The sequence below is a fragment of the Prenolepis imparis genome, unplaced genomic scaffold (assembly GCF_030444845.1).
Source record: "Prenolepis imparis isolate NDT839.2.m4 unplaced genomic scaffold, iyPreImpa1.0 SCAF_8, whole genome shotgun sequence".
In the NCBI taxonomy this organism is placed as follows: domain Eukaryota; kingdom Metazoa; phylum Arthropoda; class Insecta; order Hymenoptera; family Formicidae; genus Prenolepis; species Prenolepis imparis.
The window spans coordinates 5,534,014-5,554,522 of record NW_028141166.1 but is presented as its reverse complement, the minus strand read 5'-3'; the positions used below and the strand labels follow the sequence as shown (position 1 = coordinate 5,554,522).

General features: G+C 36.7%; 2 protein-coding genes across 14 annotated transcripts in view; one reads left to right on the top strand and one right to left on the bottom strand.

Moving 5' to 3' along the window:
- Positions 1–20,509, top strand: part of LOC145939701 (uncharacterized) — a 251,871-nt gene that overhangs the window by 87,515 nt on the left and 143,847 nt on the right. Inside the window, exons 7-8 of the mRNA XM_083044229.1 lie at positions 16,145–16,332; positions 16,456–16,501. Coding sequence (XP_082900355.1) covers positions 16,145–16,332; positions 16,456–16,501 — 234 coding nt within the window. The remainder of the gene's footprint in view (positions 1–16,144; positions 16,333–16,455; positions 16,502–20,509) is intronic.
- By (focal adhesion protein tensin) overlaps positions 1–20,509 on the bottom strand; it is a 176,066-nt gene that overhangs the window by 85,347 nt on the left and 70,210 nt on the right. The window contains exon 1 of one of the 13 annotated variants that reach the window (XM_083044193.1): positions 155–638. The exons of 7 other annotated variants lie outside the window; for them this stretch is intronic. The gene's annotated coding sequence lies outside the window, so the exon portion shown is untranslated. Of the gene's footprint in view, positions 1–154; positions 639–20,509 lie in introns of those variants that run through there. 5 more of the 13 variants (XM_083044194.1, XM_083044195.1, XM_083044203.1 and 2 more) reach the window with 5 other exon arrangements.

Below are 20,509 nucleotides of genomic sequence, written 5' to 3'. Positions count from 1 at the left end.
TTCTATTATGATATAAATAAAATAACATAATATGAGATAAATAAGATATTGAGATAATTATCGAGATATATTTGTACGAAATGTCTGATAATTTCTCTTAATATGATTCATTATTAAATGACTTAAATGCTCCAAGGACACAGATACGACTCACTTTGGATTATGAGATCATTTATAAGTCCAGTAGAACATAGAACGATATAATCGCGAATTTCTAATATTACCTACTACAAAATTTTCATTTTAGAAATCACTCTTGTTTAATTAGAAAAAAAACTCTTTGTGTTTTTCACAGTCACAAATGAAAACTATGACACATAGTTCGAATAATTTATAACTTTACACTTTATATATAAACATAAATTTCACAATAGCTCCAAATAACGAAATAACTCAATCTGCTAAAAAAAAAAACTTTTTGAAGCGCAAATTGAAAAAAAATCGCCCAGCTTTGCAAATTTGTCGCAATTACCGATCCTAAAATCCTCTCGGGAAGTTTCGTGCCGGATTTCCCTATCCCGAAAGGGAACGACGCGATTTAAAGACAGCCCGCGCGAGTTTCTCACGCGTGCTCGCGTGCGCCTCTCGTATATACGTGCGCTCACACGTGTGCACGTACATCGACTGGCCGCGCGCACTCACGATCCGCGCTCACGAGATGCTCCGAGAGAGAGAGAAAGAGAGAGACGTGCGTCGCATGTGCCGTTCACCGCGAGGACCGGACCTCGGCATGCTCTTCGTCTTCATGCCGCGTCGTCGATAGTGGGGGTGACGGCAGAAACTGCAACGGGGATCCCTGCTGCAGCTGCAATGACGCGACCCGAGTGCTTGCGTAACCGAGGCTCGCGATGCGCGAAGGGAATTGAAGAAGGGAGGTTTTTCCTATTTTCCTATATCCAGGAAAAATAAAATAAAAATTGTCCCGCGATAGTGGCGATGAATTCAGGGTATTAAAAGAGGAGTATTGAATTTTTTTCCCCCAATTTCAGATATCCTCCGTTATTCGCGAATTGTATGGGATGGTATACATGAAGTGATGGATTGGTTGCAGTTGATATAAATTTATCTGGGAGACCGAATGGACACATTCGTTTCGAGAGACAAAATTAATTTAATATTGATGATCATGATGCTTGATGAAGCTGGAATAAACTTTCCTTCTCGTTGTTTTTTTTTAGAAATCTTAAAAATAGTCAAGGTATATTTTGTACATTATTAAAATGATCCATAGTTTTATTTTATATGCAACTAGATAGTGCTAAAAATAATGTTAACTGTGATGGCTCTTGTATGATTCACTAAACATCCGGGATGATGACTATAGATCACATTTGATTAATTTTCCTCTGCTAGGTCGAATGTAGACACGCAAGCAAACTGGCCTGTGGCCAATTAAATAATAACTCTTCAAGAAATGAATCCAATTTCTAACATCGCAACTAATATTGCAAAAGTATCTGCAATGTCATCGTTAATATATAAAACAATTTTTATTTAATGAACAATGTTTTTTATAAATTAATAAATTAAACATTTGAGAAACTATTTGAAATTATGATTACAAAAATAGCTAGAAAAGTTTGGTATAGATTTACCGCATCCATTCACTTTATCATAAGCTTAAGTCTATATTACACAGCCTCAACGCTGTTATATATCAAGGCAGTGTAAATGTGATAATAATTATTATCCACGAACGTCATATTCGTAACACTGTAAACGTGATAATAATAATTATTGTCCACATACGTCACGTTTAATTCTAGGTCATGAAACTATAGATTGTCGCGAGTGCATCCGCAAAGTTTGCTGCAGTGACGAAGGCCGCGCGTTTATGTTTGCGTATCCAATAAGAACATTTGTCGCAGTTGTACCGAGACAAATGATGACAGCGACGACAGTAAAAGCGTTTTCTCATTTACCACTAAATAGCAAATAGTATTTTAGTATCCGTACAGTTCGCGACTCATTTAAAATTATATCGCGAATTTGAAATTAATAATATATGCTGGTGAGAAATAATTCGGTAAAACAATATAATTTTGCGCTTATTGTATATTAATGTCGTTTCCGTTCGCAACCTTATCTCTGCTAGTATTACTTAAGCCATTTTATCTTGATACAATATTATGAAAGACACGCGCGAAAAAATGTATTCAATTTATTCAATTAAGTATATAAATATTAATCAATACGTGTATTAATACATTTATTTTTATTTTTTTTATTTTAATACATAAATATTAATTAATTAAATTTATATTTTATATTACACATATATTATATACTTTATATTTTAAATTTTATATTTTATATTTATTTAATTTATAATCGGGATTTTATATAAAAAATGCAATTTAAATTTTATTAAAAAATTTATACGTGAATATCGATAAATATTTAATTGTAGCTGTCCTCGAAGTAATTTTTTTCCAAGATAATATGGAAATAAAATTAACGTGTTTCGGAATATATTACTAGGAAGCCGCGAGGCATGACGTTTTTTTTTTCGCTGCGAGGCAATATACGTCGGTCGCGCACTTATGTAACGAATCGAACGTGCGATTCGTCGCACGTTGAAGTGACAACGGTGACATCGGCGAAGATAACAGTCGGGGAAGTATTGCGCATCGCAGGGGAGAGACCGCAGGTGGTGTCGCACGATCGCAATCTTAAACGGGCCGAGTTAATTAGAGTCGGTGCGCGCATTTCGTCGTAATTCGGGATTTAATTAATTCGCTTATCGGCGCGGCTAATCTCGCGCTCCGGCTTTATATACCCATGAACATATATCACGTGTTCGCGGCCAAACAACAGGTCTATTACGGCAAATTGGGCCTTCTGGCTCGCAGCTATTGTGCCTTGGAGTTGGAGTTTCATTTGCGACGATAGAAAACCTCGAAATATCTTTTATCAGATAAAACTAGGATCTTATATAACATTCGAGATATGATTAGCGATTCGTTTTTATCGCGTCTTATCTGCGTCGATTGATTTCTTCGAGAGAAAACGCCGATGTCGAGATTTGAGACATAAAAATCGAATTAAATAATTAGCAGGCGACTTTCGAACGTTGTCATTCTGCGATTAGTCGCAATATATAGCTTGAAACCAAAGTACACGACACGAGTAATTGCAAAGCTGATTTCACGTTTGCAAAAGTATATTTAATCGATAAAGATAGAAAGCGTCGTGGAGAGCTAATGGAATAATGGAGCTAATGGAATATGTCAGCTCGAGCATGAAAGTTTAAACGGTTCGCGCGAAACGCCTGTCTTCGACCTACCTAATTTCGTATGCAGCGCTCTTTTATATATTGAATAACGGTGCGCAAAAAATGCCGGAGAAGAAGGAAACTCGGAGTGCGAGGAGCGCTTAAAACAACCGAGACTTCCGTCAAGATCTCAACGATCTGTTGACGGAGAGCGAGTTTGAAGAGCAAGACAAGAGAGAACGGTTTGGAGAGCCCTGGAAAACGGCGGAGAGAGAGAGAGAACATTGGAGAATGTAGGCACGACGCCCACACATACATATATATATATGTACAAAAAAGTTGGCAGGATATCGCCACGGAAAAGGATCACTGCGACGTCCTACGCGGTCGATCGTTTGCACGAGGAGACGAGATTTGCACGTGTCTTTGCGTGAGGGAGACTATGGTCAGCTCCTCGACAGCAGTTCTTCGTGTCGTGGAAGGACAAGGCAAGAACATACAATGGCGAGCCACGGGCAGGAGGAAGAGGCTGAGTTATGAGACGTCATATAATTGCGCTCCGATCGGCCCCGCCGAGGAATGCAATTTGTCTGCCGGCCCAGCCAGCGGCGCGTATTCGCGAGAGTAATTAAGATGCATGTCGCGAGACGAGGTTGCATCGGTCCAACTGCTGCAACTGCTGATTGCACTTGAGTCGAGTCGCCTCGAAACGCCTTTTAGGCCCGCGCGCTACGTCCACGTTTTAATTAGTCGAGCATTTTTGTTCCGTTGCCTAGTTCGACCTCATTCGGAGCAGTCAAACAATAGAGTTTTACACAGATTTTTAATTGATCAAAGAATATATTTACGGAAGAGAGATATTCGGAATTTTTTTTATGTTTCTTTAAATTGTATTGTATAACTTAAACATCAGAAATGTGATATCTTTACTAGATTTTTCACACACAGAGAGGATTTTCTCTTAGAATTCACCCTGAATCGTGGGACAATATGATATGGAAAGAATTTTATGTGAATTTCTTTGATTAATATTTATCACAATAATAATATCTATATACATGGCATGATAAACGATTGACATTCTCTACAAGAGAACTGACAAGTTAAATAATAACACGATATACATATATGTACATGAAAATAAAATATAGATACTAATATGCATGACATAAAAAAAGAAACATTAATTATCATATTTTCAGTCATTATTTAATTATATAGATTTCTACACAGAGATAATTTTCTCTTAGAATTTACCCTGAAAATCATGATAATCGTGGGACAATATGGTATAAAAAAAAATTTCATAATTTCTCTAATTAATATTTATCACAAACATAATAATATCTATCACAATAAAATATAAAACATGTTTGATTAATATTTTACTATGCAGTTTAGTAAAAGTAATTAAACATATTTTATATTTTATTGTGATAGATATTATTATTTTTATTGTGATAAATATTAATCAGATTATCATGAAATTCTTTCTATACTATATTGTCCCACGATTATCATGATTTTCAGGGTAAATTCTAAAAGAAAATTCTCTCAGTGCAGATGTATTTGTATCTCGTTTAGTATGTTGAATAGAGGGTCGAAGAAGTGCGAAGACTATCGTTTCTGCGAATTTCGCGCAGATCGCGGTATCTTTCCTGGCGGTATCGTCCCGGTTGTTAAGTCGCTATCATGCGTCATAAAGTCGAGCAGCAGCATTTTCATAAACGTTATCGCTGTCACGTGGAGCCAAAGGTGCGTGCGAAGCCGAGTGTTATTACGGCTCAAGTTTTAATGGTCCCGCGTCGAGCTGCTCGCATATCAGCAGCGTGATACAACGACGGTGTCACGCAATCGTTCGGCAAATAATTCGCGTCATGTCGCATTACGCTACATACGGGTTATATGGGATTGTAATTATATTTTCTATTAATAGTGGAATCCAAATAAAATGCATAATTACAAGTAGGTTCAATAGTTTCGTTCTATTTCATTCGATAGAATTATACAATTTTAGTATCAGTGCTGCCGAGCTATTTAATTTTCAACCCTCATTTTTAATTGTAATTGTACCTTTTAGTATCTTCGAATGTTTCTATTAGGGTTGGTCTGTTTTTTAAATTTATCTGAAAAAAAGACGAAGACATGCTATCTGTCGGATAAAATGTACCAAAAAGTTGGAACAATCGGTCCTTAATCTATTTTATCGTGATGTTATTTCCAAGTTTTGCTAGGTATTAAATCGATTTTTTGACAATTGATATTATATTCATGGCGCTCCTCGCCGACGTTCGACAAAGTTTCTTCAGCTTGATGTCTCGAAGGTCGACGGAAAGGTAAACCAGGGGTTATAAGCTCGTGCACAAGAGTCGAGCACAGTGGGCACTTGAGGCAGCACTCTCCCACCGATTGGTACCAGCCGGCCAAGCAGCCACCCACTTTAGCTAACCACCCACGTGGGAACACACAGTTCCGTCGTGTGTTTGCATTCCTTCCCGAATGCGATGTCGGCCGGTTGGCCACTCAGAGTGTACTGGAGTGCGCAGTACGAGAAAGAGAAGAAGAAGAAAAAAATCCGGAATGTCGCGAAGTCGCCGTAGAAATTATTGCTTCCAGTTACTGCCGTTGCTACCAGAATATTTTACAGCGAGTGAATGGTTTTCTCGCGTCCCCCCCTGGGTGCGAGTTACACAAATACGCGCGAACGAATGACGACTGGCTGGTTTCCCCTAACGTAAATACTTTAGATAGCCGCTGATGACAGTGTCCGCGTGAAATATTAATAAATGTGGTATATTTTATCGTCCTTCCTCGAAAGAAGGGAGGGAATGGAGGGACCGTATTCCTTATGCGCCGGAAATGGATGTGTTAGAAATTTAGCAAACTCGGTGGTCCACCGAGACACGCACGTGGGAGGGGAACAACTTCTTAGCAAAATTCTATTCCCGCAGAAGTGCATACGAAAGTGTATCAAAAGTTCCGCAAAGTGAAAAGAGCAACAAGTTTTCAATGAAATTTTCTCTCCAAATTTTCTCGACACCACGCTTTTCCAAAACTTCCTCCCGTAACCGAGGAAACACGCGAGTTTTATTAAATATAGAAAGTAGATATATGCACTCTTTCTCTAACTTAACAATATCAAGACTCTTTCCACTTCTTTCGTGAAGTTATACATGTGGAAGGTGCTCCGAAAATTCCACAAAACTCTATTTCCAAAAGAGAAAAATCTTATCTTACAATATATTCTACAATGCGATCTACCTAGCGATTCGTGCACGTAATTCGATTTAGATTAGCTTTACAAGCGAAGGGTGTCGTTGCAAAACAACGATCCCACAACATCCGGCCGACTCGGAGGCGAACGCGTGATAAGCCTCGTTTTTCTTTAATTACTCACGTCAAAGCTGACCGAAATTAGAACCGCTAATTAGAACAAGCGTCGATGCGGAATGAATGGACGTCCAGCGACATAGGCAGTCTCTTATCTTCGTAGTACTACGAACGCCTTTTTGTATTTACTCTCGATAAGACATCTATCGATAAGGAGAGTTTACGTTGATTTGATCGTCTCACTGACCCACATAATTGCGCACACGTGCGCATACATATGCGCGAAAAACACGGATGAATCTCGTTAACGGAATCGTTTCAATTTCCGAGAAATCTGTAAAATTTGAGGACACGTTTAAATATTGATTATATTTAAATGATTTATCGTATAATCGATTGTCAGACGATCCACTTTGTTGTACGAGATGATAAGATGTTATGATTTTTCTCAGCATCCTATGCATACTTGTGTAATCTATTTCGAACAAGTAATCAAGTGCAATTAGCCAGATTATAAGATGATAGAGTCGGAATTTCAATTTTGATTTAAAGAATTTGGAATGTTTGTACACAGAAAGAATTTTCTTTTAGAATTTACCCTGAAAATCTTAATCGTGGGACAATATGGTATGGAAAGAATTTTGAGAATTTCTCTGATTAATATTTATCACAATAAAAATAATATCTATTACAATAAAATATAAAACATGTTTGATTAATTTTACTATGCAGTTTAGTAAAATTAATCAAACATGTTTTATATTTTATTGTGATAGATATTATTTTTATTGTGATAAATATTAATCAGATTATCATGAAATTCTTTCTATACCATATTGTCCGACGATGATCATGATTTTCAGGGTAAATTCTAAAGTGTAGTAATTTATAATATTTAGAATGAATAATATTGAGAAATGGTGTATACCAATTTATAATAATATTTGTAATAATACTTATAATAATCCGATATGCTAATAGAGGATAAAAATACCGCACAACTCGAGAACGCGGAATATTTAGCTTGTATTAATGCTGTTCGACTCCTGTGTAAATTACAAAACCGTGATGCCGTACTTCAACGCACTCCGCTTTTCATCAACGTACTAAAACACTCATCAATGCAAGAGTACTTTGTTCTAGAGCGCTAGAGTGTCTTGATTATATATGCGGGGTATTGAGAGAACCAGAAGAAAGCTTTCGATTGCACTTGATGGCCAACGAATTGTTCAAGTACCAGTCGTCATTCGACAAAGACGCTTTATCGAAAGGCTAGTTTATCGAATGTCTATGGCTCTTCGATACTCATTATATTATTCGTACATCGACATATTCTGTTTAATGATTTAATAGATAATTTTCTACAGATAAATAATTTTCTACATCCGTATTCATGATAATGTTGTATAAAAAATTGTCTTGTTTTTTCGATTAAAATTAGATAAAAATTTCGGTAGAAATGTTCAGTGTGAAAGACGCTTAAGATCGATCCGATGCGATGTAGGATGAGATTGGTAGGCGAACAAGGGGTGGCGAGGAAAGACGTGTGGATGAGGCCAGGTGAGGTTATTCGCCGATGTTGTGGTAGCCACGGCTCTCCAAGGTCGCCGAGATCACGGCGAGGACGTAGTCGCTGGACCAATCAAAAACGCGCGTCAACGATTATGTGATTTTTGGAAAATATGTATCTCGTACATTTTCTATCTTTACGTTTTATTCTCTTATCCGTATAATCTTTGAAAATCATATTGTAAAATATGAAAGCAAAGCACGTGTCATTTAATTCGATTAAAAAAGAGCATCAAAAATAATTGTAAAAAATCTTTCGTGATCTTAAAATCTTAATACATTTTTATTCCAAGTTTATTCTTATAATATATCTTTCTTTAAATATAATATATCTATATTATATTAATATAATATATTTTTAATATAATATATTTTTTAAAATGATTATCATTAATAAAATACGTGTGGAAACAGAGGAAAAATTAATGTTAGAAATTTTTCTGATAACATATGAAGTATATCGGAGATATGCAAATTTCTTCGTTAAAAAAATGATAAAGCATAAAATTCGAATCGGAAATTGCAGCGGAGATTTGTTTCCTTTTTCGCGAAATCGCGTCAGATATCAAACGATAATGAGTTGCGAGCAGGGTATATCGCGTGTTATTTAAAAATCACTTAAATATGCCGCGGATACGAGCCTGAAATATTTGCATACACACCTTTACCCGCCATTTCTCATCTCCGGTTATGGGGGGCCGGGGTTATAGCGACGCTTGTACGGACAACGGACGATTTAATGATCTAATATTATCGAGACGACGCGACGCACGAAAAAAAAGGGGAAAGAGCGGATGTAAAATTAGCATAACTGGCTGAGAAAGGTGAAAACGAAAGTGGAAGAATCGTCTCGTGTCGCTGCTGGGAAGTCGCGTCTCGCGCGGCAAACGAATTTTTCGTTTTAACTTGCGAGATTCTTTTGCACGCTGGGTGTCGTGTCTCTTCTTAATTGGCGAGACGTATGTACGAGCCAAAGATTCTCGTACCTCGGCATGAAATTTCTCACCTTTAATCGTCGAATCATACGTGTGACTATTATTTATTTTTCTGAAAATAATCGTCGTCCTCTTTTACGCCTCTTCTCGCGATATGATTTATGTCTCTACGTGCAAAAGGATACACCAGAGTAAAACATATTCAATATTTATTAGATAGCAATAGCATTCATAACACGAGAATTGCAAATTGATATGTTCCATGTTAAATAATTTAAATTTAATAGAGAGAATATATTTTTCCTTGAATCTTTTTAATTAAATAAATAAGGTTTTGAAAAAAATGCGCTCAGTAAAATTTTGACTGAGGGAAAACTTTAAATTCACCATAGAACGAATTCAAAGAGTTATGCAACTTTTTAAATACACGCGGCGTTAAATTTCATCATTATATCTCTCGCACACGTGACAAATTGCGCGTAGGTACGAGAGAAATCTCGCGGTAACGTAATAGCAGTGAATAAACGATAGTAACATCAGGCATTTCCATCGTATTGTTCCAGGCAGAATTCCATACGATCAACCGAAATATGCAACTCGCCATTGCACGCGTATATCAGTCTGTATATGCAAATGCAAATATCTCGCTTGTAATTACACGATTTCGAGTCGGCGCGATGCAATGTCAATCATTAGGCGTCGTAAAACGTGGTATTTCGAATCGCCGTCTCTTGATTTATCAGCGTTAAATACTGGCTTACGCTCGACAGTCGTAGAAACCTCCGAACGGGATGGTTGATGGCTTCTTCGGGGCGACGCAAGGTGGATAAAAGAACCAGCCAGCGCGCCCACGCGTCTCGGTATAGCCATTCTCTGATTCGTATAACGCGATAAAGTGTCGCGCGGTTGGAAGACGAAAGGATGCAAAAAGGCGCAAAGAAAAAGAAAGAGGACCGCGCGCGGTGTTAACTTTCTCTTCCGCTTGGTGTTAAATGCTGCGCGACAGAACAAACGGCTATCTCGCGCGCCAGCATCCGAGGTGGATTTGTTCGGGATCTCGTGGAAACTTGGGCCACAAATTTACGTCGCTGCTCGAGTGTAGAATCTTAATAGTCTTGTTGGACAGCGATTTAAGCCGGGGCAAGTTCCGAGTTGTTAGTTAGTAAAGATATTAATTATTTCTCTACTCATTAAAACGTCTTTTTACTTTGATTATAGAATGATAAATGAATATTTATATGTCAATTATTTATATACAAAAATACATTAAAAGGAAAAAATTTTGATGTTGAAGAATCTTCGTAATTTTTGGAGCGTAATTGAGAAATATTTTTTTGCGACTTTCTTGGAAATTTGTTATATCGTTAAATCTTAAATCTAATTAGCTTACGGTTTAATTTCAAATTTTTCTTAAGCGCGCTGTATAAATAGTTATTCCAGTGAATGTTAAAGCGAAGAGTAGAGTAATTACATATAATAGCTTGTGATTATGCAAAATCATCAATTTTCAATCGCTTTGGTGGAATATTGTATACATTCCGTTGGTAATTATAATATGCATGTATTATGGTGCAATTTAGTTTCGCAATTTACAACGTTATTGTTCCTGTACATTTGCGATAGGGCGCTCGAGGCGCACGTATCGCGCGAATGCAAAGGGTTGAATAAAGGGATAACCACAAACGCAAATCTCGCGACGCCTGTTTTGATTTATTGCCGATCGTAATTCATTGGCGTCGGACAAATGGCAATATTTGCTCAAAAAAAGGACAAGTTCCGCCGAGTGTTGGAGTCGCATTGACCCCCTGCGGTTCGAGAGAGCAATTCAGTATTACTTGGAACGTGTCGTTAATTTAACAAACGGATTGTCGACGAAAGAGACCGTCGCAAACGGCTAACATCGCGATGTCGCGTTCATAGAATTTCATCAAAGCATATACATTAACTTTGCGTGATTCCGCAGTACAACATTAATAAATTAACTAATTGTGAGTTTGAAAAATTGCAATATGTATATATACACCTCTGAGTCATATAGGTATATCTTTCTCATTTCGTTTGATCTAATCGAATATAATTGCGTGTGCGAAACGAGATTATATTATTCTTTGATAAAATATATAAATTGCGGTCGGTGATAGGAATCAGTTTCGAGACATGAAGGCGCAGGTATTTTAATCGAAAAATTCAATTTTTTTGTTCGTTTTCTGTTGAAGATTTAAATATTGAATTTGTATGCATTGCATAATTAATAAATATATTTTTATGCATACATTGCAACAAGAATTTTTGTGCACGCATTACACTTTCTAATTTTATTATCAAAAATATAAAAATTGCAACGCATGCATAAAAATTATTATTGCGATGTATACATAAAAACATATTAATTAATGATGCAATGTATAAAAATTCATTATTTAAATCTTGAACAGAAAATGCGAACAAAGAAAAAATTGAATTTTCTACAAGAATCTTTCGATTAAAATACCTGCGCTTCCACTAGACTCGCGCGTCTCCATACGTCCATCGTCCATCGCGTTGCGCATCTCGCGCGAGACTGATCTCGCTCGACTTCGATTCGGCTGCGACGTTAGGTTTCGCCGTCAAGTGATGACGTCACTGCTCACAGTCTCGTGGTCAGTGGTGGGGATCAGTCTCACGTGAGACGTGCAGCATTGCAGACGCATGGGACACACGCCTCTCATGGAAAGGATCGAAGGAGAGAGATATTCTCGCCGCTCTCTCTGCTCCGCTTCACTCTTGGCTGTGAAGTTAGGTTTCGCCGTCAGATGGCGACAGCTGCTCAAAATCTTGCGGTCGGTAATAGAAATCAGTTTCGAGACGTGCAGCGTATAGTGGACGTATAGAGATGCGCGAGTCTAATGAAGATGCAGGTATTTTGATCGAAAATTCTATTTTTCTGTTAAAGATTTAAATATTGAATTTGTATGCATTGCATAATTAATTGATATATTTTTGTGCATACATTGCAACAATAATTTTTGTGCATGCATTACAATTTCTAATTTTATTATCAAAACATAATATAACTTCCCTTTATTAGATTAAATGAAATGAGATTAAATCTCGATTAGATTAAATGAAATGAGAAATACAATATATATTTATATATACATATTGCAATTTATAAAACTCACAAAAGAATTGCTGATAAATAGCAAAATATTTCTACGAACAAATCGCAGATTTTTTAAATTAGATTCTTATACTTCGTCGATAAGTAATTTAGGCGAAATTGAGAACTGCGATGTGTATTTTCTGCTCCTTGGTTTATAATATTTATTAATTAATTTATTAATTAATGTTAACTGGGAAATGTATATTAACAGAAAGCAGTGAAATCTATGGAAAAAGCATGCCATAATAAAATATCGAACGTATATTCTAATATTCTGCGCATAGCTCAAGACAAAAAAGTTTTACAGGAAAATCGATGTCTGATATTAATACTGTCTGTCACTACTGTCAGTTCTATTCTATTTTAGATATAATCGCAGGGTGTTATATTATTTTTTTATATAGCAGACTTTTTTTACACTAAAGTTATCGTGTATGGAGCTGACAGAAGCTGACGATTTATTAATGAGTCGTCAAAACAAGAGGCATGAAAATATCTTAAAACTGACTGACAGTTAAACACACGTGTCTTCGATTCGAGCGTCCCGCGGGAACCGCTGCATCGCAAAAGCGTTCAATTTTCCTCAACCTCCCGTCGTATTCCGCAGATAAATTCCTGCTCTTGTCGCGAAATATATCACAAAACTAAATTCATAACAATATGTGCCTCCTGGGTACGAAACGCCCGGTTTCACCCTCGAAAAGTCCGCGCAATCCATCAACGGAGCGGCGAAAGAGTTGAACGGTCATACACACACCAGGATGCGCAATCTCTCCGTTGTTGGAAGCTCTCTCTTTCTCTCCTGAAATCCATCCGTTCCGCTCGCGGACGTACAAGCGTGACAAGCGGCGTGAATCCTCGCGCTCGCGCCGAGACACTTGTATAAACGTGACGACTTTAAGAGCGGCGCGAGACCGGGCGAGGCCGGGGACAAAGTGATGGTGTTCACGGTGTAACGGCCGCGTTGGTTACCGGTTTGTCGCGCGAGAATGTCTACCGTGAGTCCCGAGAGCACACGTGCATCGGCGGTTCGCTCCAAGACGGATCACCCACGCACGTGAAGACGCGAAACGCAGCCCTAATGCGATGCGTGCGTGCGTCCTCGTTGGGCGAGTGATCGATCATTGTGATTATAACGCGGGCGACGACGGGATCACCGATGACGAAGCGAGCGTGTTCCCTTCCGGGATTGAGATAGGGTTGAGATGAAGACAGACGACATTGTTAGGGGATGCTATTTTCGCGAATCGCGATATGCATGAAATATTTTAATATGTATGCATACCAATTATTCTTGTTGTGATAATAATATCTAAATTTATTTATCATTGATAATTTAACAAATAAATAAATAATTAAAGAATATTAATTTAATTGATAAAGTAATTGTATCAATAATTACGCTTATTGGTATATATGAATAATCATTTAATATTTTTTAAATTCAATTTTTTTAAATACAGCTTAAAAAACTACATATATTTAAGTTAAGCTCATATTAAGAAGGATCATTATAAATAAATAAATATCTTTTATGTTTCATCTTAAGCTATTAGACTCTATTTACGATCGTTTTAACGTCAGCAAATATCGTTACCGCTTCTCGTTAATACAACAATTGCATTACAAATGTATTGCGGCAAACTTACAATAAATACTTCCATATCAGCTCGGGCAACAGAGCAGTATCTCAATATTTATGAGCGTATAACGCTACCTATCGCGTTCCTTTCTCTTCTCTTTCTCTCACCTGAGACCTCGCCGAGGCTTCTCTCGCCTAACATCTCGCGGAAGCCTATCGCGATCAGCGTTGCGTCTCGAGCCGAGCGTGACTCGTAATGAAAGTTTGCAATTAGCGTCCTATGGCGCTCTAAGAAGTCATGGATAATAAGGAGCCCGGTCTGACTAGCCATTTGTTAAAATCTTTTAAATAACAGCCTGCGCGCGTGTAGCTCGAGGTGAGACAGGTCGGTGTAATGTTACTATACGCATATTTATCGTAAATGAAATCTCCGCAAGCGAACGAAACTCCCGCATTCTTCTTCTTCACTCGATCCCATCGGCAAAAATTTCAACAAGAATTTTTCATTCTCTCCTATTTTTTTACTATCCTCGGGGAAGAATTTTTATACAATTAAAACAATTGTAATCAATCATCTAAAATTATTTTTTAACGTCTTTATTCGATGAAGAAGTAAACTAGAAAGAGAAAATGATTAACAAAAAATTTTATGTTAAAGTTATTCGAGTTATATATATGTAGAGAGTTTATTCGCAACGTTAATGTCAGAATATGAGTATACAGTCAACAGACAGATTACAAAACAATTTAGACAATCTAGACGGAGCACTATGGGGACGATCATTGGGGAATGGCACTGTCAGTCCGCTGTCAAATTTCGTGGCCAGCAACAATATTTCGTAGGGGCGAGTCAAGGCGATTCAATATCATCAGTCAGTTCTCAGTCTGATTTATTCACACGGTACTTCGTGTCTATTTTTTTAGCGACATCCTCTGTGTCGCCGATGCTCGTCGTGAAACGATTATTGACTGTCGTTGGCAATAAGCTGTTTTATTTCGTCTCCTCCATTGTAAAGCGTCGTTCATTAAAAATCTTGCTTTGATCGTTTCGCAATGAATTTAATAAACGAGGTCAGTTATGAAACTCGATACTGTGACATATGCACAATCGTGGTATATAATTTGTAATGGAAGGAAAACCGATATCAGCGTATTTCAAGTTCATTTTTTTTAGTAATTGACATTAAAAGATGTACAAAAAAACAATATAAATATAAATTAATATAATATCAATATAAAATAATATTTATGAAGGGATTATTATTTTTTAACGTTTTTATTATTACTAGAACAACACAAGCGCGCGCCTTTCTTCAGTTTTATGTTAAGAAAATATTTCAAAAATAATATAAAGTTTGTTTAAACTCAATTAATATTTTTTCACAGAAATTAACTGATTAAAGCGTTAATTTGATAATTAAATTTTAAAATAATAATATGTTAAAAAATTAAAATAGTAATATGTTGTAAATAATATGTTATAATATCTTATTCTCGATGAATATTTTTTGACAGAAATCAGCTGATAACTGTCAAAAATATTAATCGAATTTAAGAAATTATAACATATAATTTAAAACATATTATTATTTTAATTTAAAACATATTATTATTTTAATTTAAAACATATTATTATTTTTATTTTTATAACATATTATTTTTAAAATTAATTAGTGCAAATTAATGCTTGAATCAGCTGATTTCTGTCAAAGAATATTAATAAAGCGAAAATTTGCTAATTAAATATTCTAGTTTACATATTTATATTTATATTGTGTATGTTATAATTTGCTAATTAAATTTTAAAATAATAATATGGTAAAAGTTATAAAATAGTAATATGTTGTAAATAATATGTTGTAATACTTTATTCTCGATTAATATTTTTTCTTTCTAAAACTATATCTTTTCGAACGAATCTCCTTCGAGTTTTAATTAATTATTAATATTAAGTCATGTATATAGTATCGCACGCGCGTTATTAGAGTGAAGTTGCCGATGTTCGTAGCTTCGGCCATTACCGAAACGCCGCGAGTATCAGGCAGTTGGAGCTGCGTCCCGCTGTGATTAATTAGTAAGCATAATCGTTAGAAACGATTTCTAACCTTTGTATTGTAACATTTATCAATCGCATATCATAATTTCAACGTTAATGTAATAGCCGTAATTGTTCGAAACGCATATTTCGCGAAAAATTCGATGCAAAATCTCTTGCCAACCTAACCCAACTTAATCTGTTGTCGCGCGCGCGAATGTGTTGCGATCCGTGGATATATTTATCGTTAATTCTAGTTTACATATTTATATTGTGTATGTTATAATGCGAAATAATAAGATTATTCTAATATATGTATGTATTTTATTTGTTACAGGTAGCATTGCGGTACACAGTGCGATTCACGCGTCGTGTCGGGAGTGCCGTGCAAAAAGTCGCGCGTCGGGAGTGCCGTGTAAAGTGCCGGGCGATCGTAATTATTCGTGTTTTCGCGAGTGCTACCATGGACCAAGAGAGGAGGAGCAGGCCCAGGGAGGCATCGGGCGACATCGGGGCAACTACGAGGTATGCAAAATAAAAACATTTTTATAAAACTGTATTGTTTATGAGATATTCGACACACACATATCTATATAATTACTACATAATCTATATAATATCTACATAATTTGAATATTTTGTTTTCAGATCAACGTGTGCTGCGTACAACTCCGCTATTGGTGATTGCGTATCGGTGAGTGAGAAATTATTTATTTTATAACTTTTCTATAGCGGTGTATATAATCTGTTGGTGTATATAATATATGTTGAAAATATTTAAATATTTATGTTTTAATATGTTATAATATCTTATCCGCGATTAATATTTTTTGACAAAAATCAGCTGATAATTGTCAAAAATATTAATCGAATTTAAAATATTATAACATCCCTTTCTAAAAAATATTAATTGTAAGTCGATTCTCGCAAGTATTGTTGCCTCTTTTTCGCGATGCTGATTGACCTTTTCGATTCGCATTGTGCTTTATATTCGTAGCATCGAGAGGCTGTCATCGCGAGGATTAGTTTAACAGTTTGTTCAAAATAAAATTAAATAAAGTAATATATTTTAAATAATATGTTATAATATCTTAAACTCGATTAATATTTTTGATAGTTATCAGCTGATTTCTGTCAAAAAATATTAATCGCACATAAGATATATTATAACATATTATTTAAAACTAATATTATTTAATTTTATTTTGAACAAACTGTCAAACTGCTAACCCTCGCAATGACAGCCTCTCGATGCTACGAATATAACGCACAACGCGAATTTTTATAGCTAATGAATGAGCATCGCGGAAAAGCGACAACAATAAACTTCGATATATGCGAGTATCGACTTTACATATTTTTTTTAGAAAAGGATATATAAATTATGGTTGGTTTGTATAAATTATACAAATTAATTTAAAAATCATAATTTTAAGGCAAAATTAATCTCAGAAATATGAAAAAAATCTAAATAAAATTATTAAAATCGTTAAAACAGATGATCAAATTTTTCATAAGTATTTAGAATTGCATACATTAATTAATACATCCATAATATCATAGAGGAATCAAATTTTACAATGTACTTTTTTCTCGCACGTGCGCGAGAAGAAAAAATCCGAGAAAACCTAGAAAGCCGTTTCGAACTGAAGTTATCGGTAAAACTCTTGAAGCGATTCGAGAAAAGCTCTCGGCAGACGTTTCTCCTCACTTAATCGTTTAACGACCGGTAGAAGTCTCTCTCTAGAAAAGTTAACTGCGAGCTCGAAACAAAAAGCCCCAAAGTACTGCTTAAAGGTGATCGATAAAATGCGAGAATAGCCGACACCGCGCGTTTTCCTTGATTCAGCACGGGTATACCCGTATTCCGTTTTTCCACGACAAAAGATTGTCTTGGATGAAGCACAATCGTGGATCTCATTATAGGATGGAAAAAAATATCTGTCAAATAGAGGGACCGCTTTCGTAAATTGTATTTCAGTCAGTTTTTCTAACACTTCTTGCTCGACTATGAGAGGAATATTATTCGAAAGGAGAGATTATTCAACAGAATAAATTCGGCGACTCGAGAAATGTATAAAAAGTGAAAACCGAAAAGAATTAGGATCGAGAGACGAGAGACAAAGAAAAAAAAAAAGGCGCGCCACGTAAATCGCGAGCGTGTTTTCTCTTTCGTCGTGCCCAGCCGCACGATTCGATGCCCCGAAGTGTTAATAATGCTAATGCATTGACCTCGAGCGAAGCTCTGTACCGGCTAGGCACATCAATATTCATTAGCATGGCTCGTCGTCGTCCCGCGCCGAATAATTGCGCTCGGTCTGCCCGTCTTGTAACCCACAAACCCACAATACGCGTGAGCGCGTTGACGCGTTTTACGCACGTATGAAAGGATTCCCTTTGCCATCGCGGGTATATATATTTACACACCTGCGACATTTCGACTCTCTCTTTGTCTCGACACATTGTGACGCCTGATTAATGACGGATATCAAACTCGACGATATTCGCGTCCATAAAATCCGATCGCGAACACATTCGAATGACGAAGCTCATAAATGATGAAATGACTTTGTCGGAATCGGCGTTCCTCAAATATATGGCGAAAACATGCCGCCATTCAAATTATTTCGCCACTCTACAATTATCGAAAATTAATGGCTATTAAAAAATCTTTTTTGCGTACAAAAGAGAATAAGAATAAATTTCTAATCAATGAAAACTTTTGATATTTCCTTGGAAATAATCAATTCGATCATTTTTGATTAGGAATAATCTTACTCCCAGTGTGTGTGTATGATATTTTAATTTTGTGACTGATCTTTAACGATCAGTTGTCATCGAGGAACCTTTAGTTTCGATTAAACTGATCTTTCGGCTACTTGTTCATACTGAGAAATTAAGCCAAATTAACAAAGACAAGATTATCAAAGAGGACAGGTTAATGCTCGTCGGTGACATTACAATTATAAAACCGGCACAAGTCGCGGAGACGAGGCCTTAAAACACCGAGGAAGCGCCGAAATCGTCCGATACGCCCACCTTCGTTGTAATTTATTCGACGACCGTAATTATCCCCCTTCCGACGTGTTCGCGTCGCGAATCTCGAAATTCCGCAGTCCGGTTTTCGGAGCGAGACTCTGTCGCCGAGCGTGGCGGATCAATTTTATGCAGGTCGTTTATGAGCTCCTTATGAGCGGGCCCATACGAGGAAGATTTCATTGCGGAAGGGAGAGAGAAGGAGAGAGATAAATAGAGAGAGAAGGATAAATCGTAAAATGTTACTGCCGCGGTAATCTGAGGTTAACTCGACCAAAAACCATCGGGTTTCTACTGCTTTCCGGCTTCATTCACGAGAACGAGAGATCCTACGTCGCGGACTGGGTTTTCGGATGAGAGATTTTATCGCTACGCGCTATTTCTCCGTTTGAATCTCGAATAATCGTTATTACGCTTATGCACGAATGGAGATTTGTCTTCTGGAGTCGCGTTCGCAGTTCAAATATGTGTTTTCGGAATTATCTTGAGCTAACAAGTGTAAATATCCCTTACAAATGCTTATATTACATTTACGCAAGTAAATTCTGCTCTTATTGCACCCCTATATTTATATCAGACATATATTATATAGAAGATATATATCAAAAATAAAAAATGTGCCTATCAGAAACTCATTTCATGTAATAAATAAGAGGAAACTGATTTTTCTTTGCTTCGCGTAATTCGAAATCAATGACGGATGTAGCCGAGCAAGAAGCCGACTACTCTTTTCCGCTTTTCCGCACTTTCCACTCTTTCCGCGTGTATTTTTTTCTTTTTTTTTTTTTCTGCGGTTAGCCGACCGACGCGCCCGACTTTCCCGGCGTTTCCCATTTCCTCGTTCAGGCTACCCGACTTTCGCGTATCCGACTGCCCGAGTGGTAGCCCGAGAGGAAGTAAGTCCTTTTATTCGCGAAACTTTTCGCCCTCCTCGGCAGCGGACCGCAGAGTCCTGCGGCGGCGAATGCCCAAGAATTTAGGACGACCGCTTACGTCACGCGACGTTGGCGGAAAGATCGCGCGATGACGTGGACACTAAATTCGGCGGGAGGGTCCTCTTCTCGGCGAGAGAGGAAGCGATTATTAGAGGGTCGTAAAACTGGTTTTGCGAAATCGCCCTGGCGCCGGGCGTCTCGTGCATCTGCGTGTTTAATTCACAACATTGTGTCGTGAAGCGTAATCCGCCGGCCTTCATTCAATATTCCATTTCTTCGTTAACGTAAACAACACTGGCAACACAATGATGTGGATATGCGATTATATGTCACCACAGCTGCTCTTTATTCCCCCGCGAACCATCTTGTTACAATTAATTCCGCGATTTACATTCGCGCAATGGTATAATTAATTGTGCGTGTGTGTATTAATAGAGCATGGATATGTTTTAATCTTAGAGAGAGAGGAAAGGTTAATATCAAAATTATCCTCTTCAATCCATCCCTTAATTGCCTTTAGCTTGATTATATAATTGAATAAGATCGTTATTTATTTCTGTAATGTTTTGCATATAAGCGTTGCAATTCAAAATTGTAAAATAATATTTAAAAAATATAAAAGGATATAAAATTATATAAAGCATATATTTAAAAAAAATCGCTAACAATAAATATTAATTGAAAATATAGCCCCAGCTCGTTTCAAGTAATAATTTCTCTTATTGATTCAT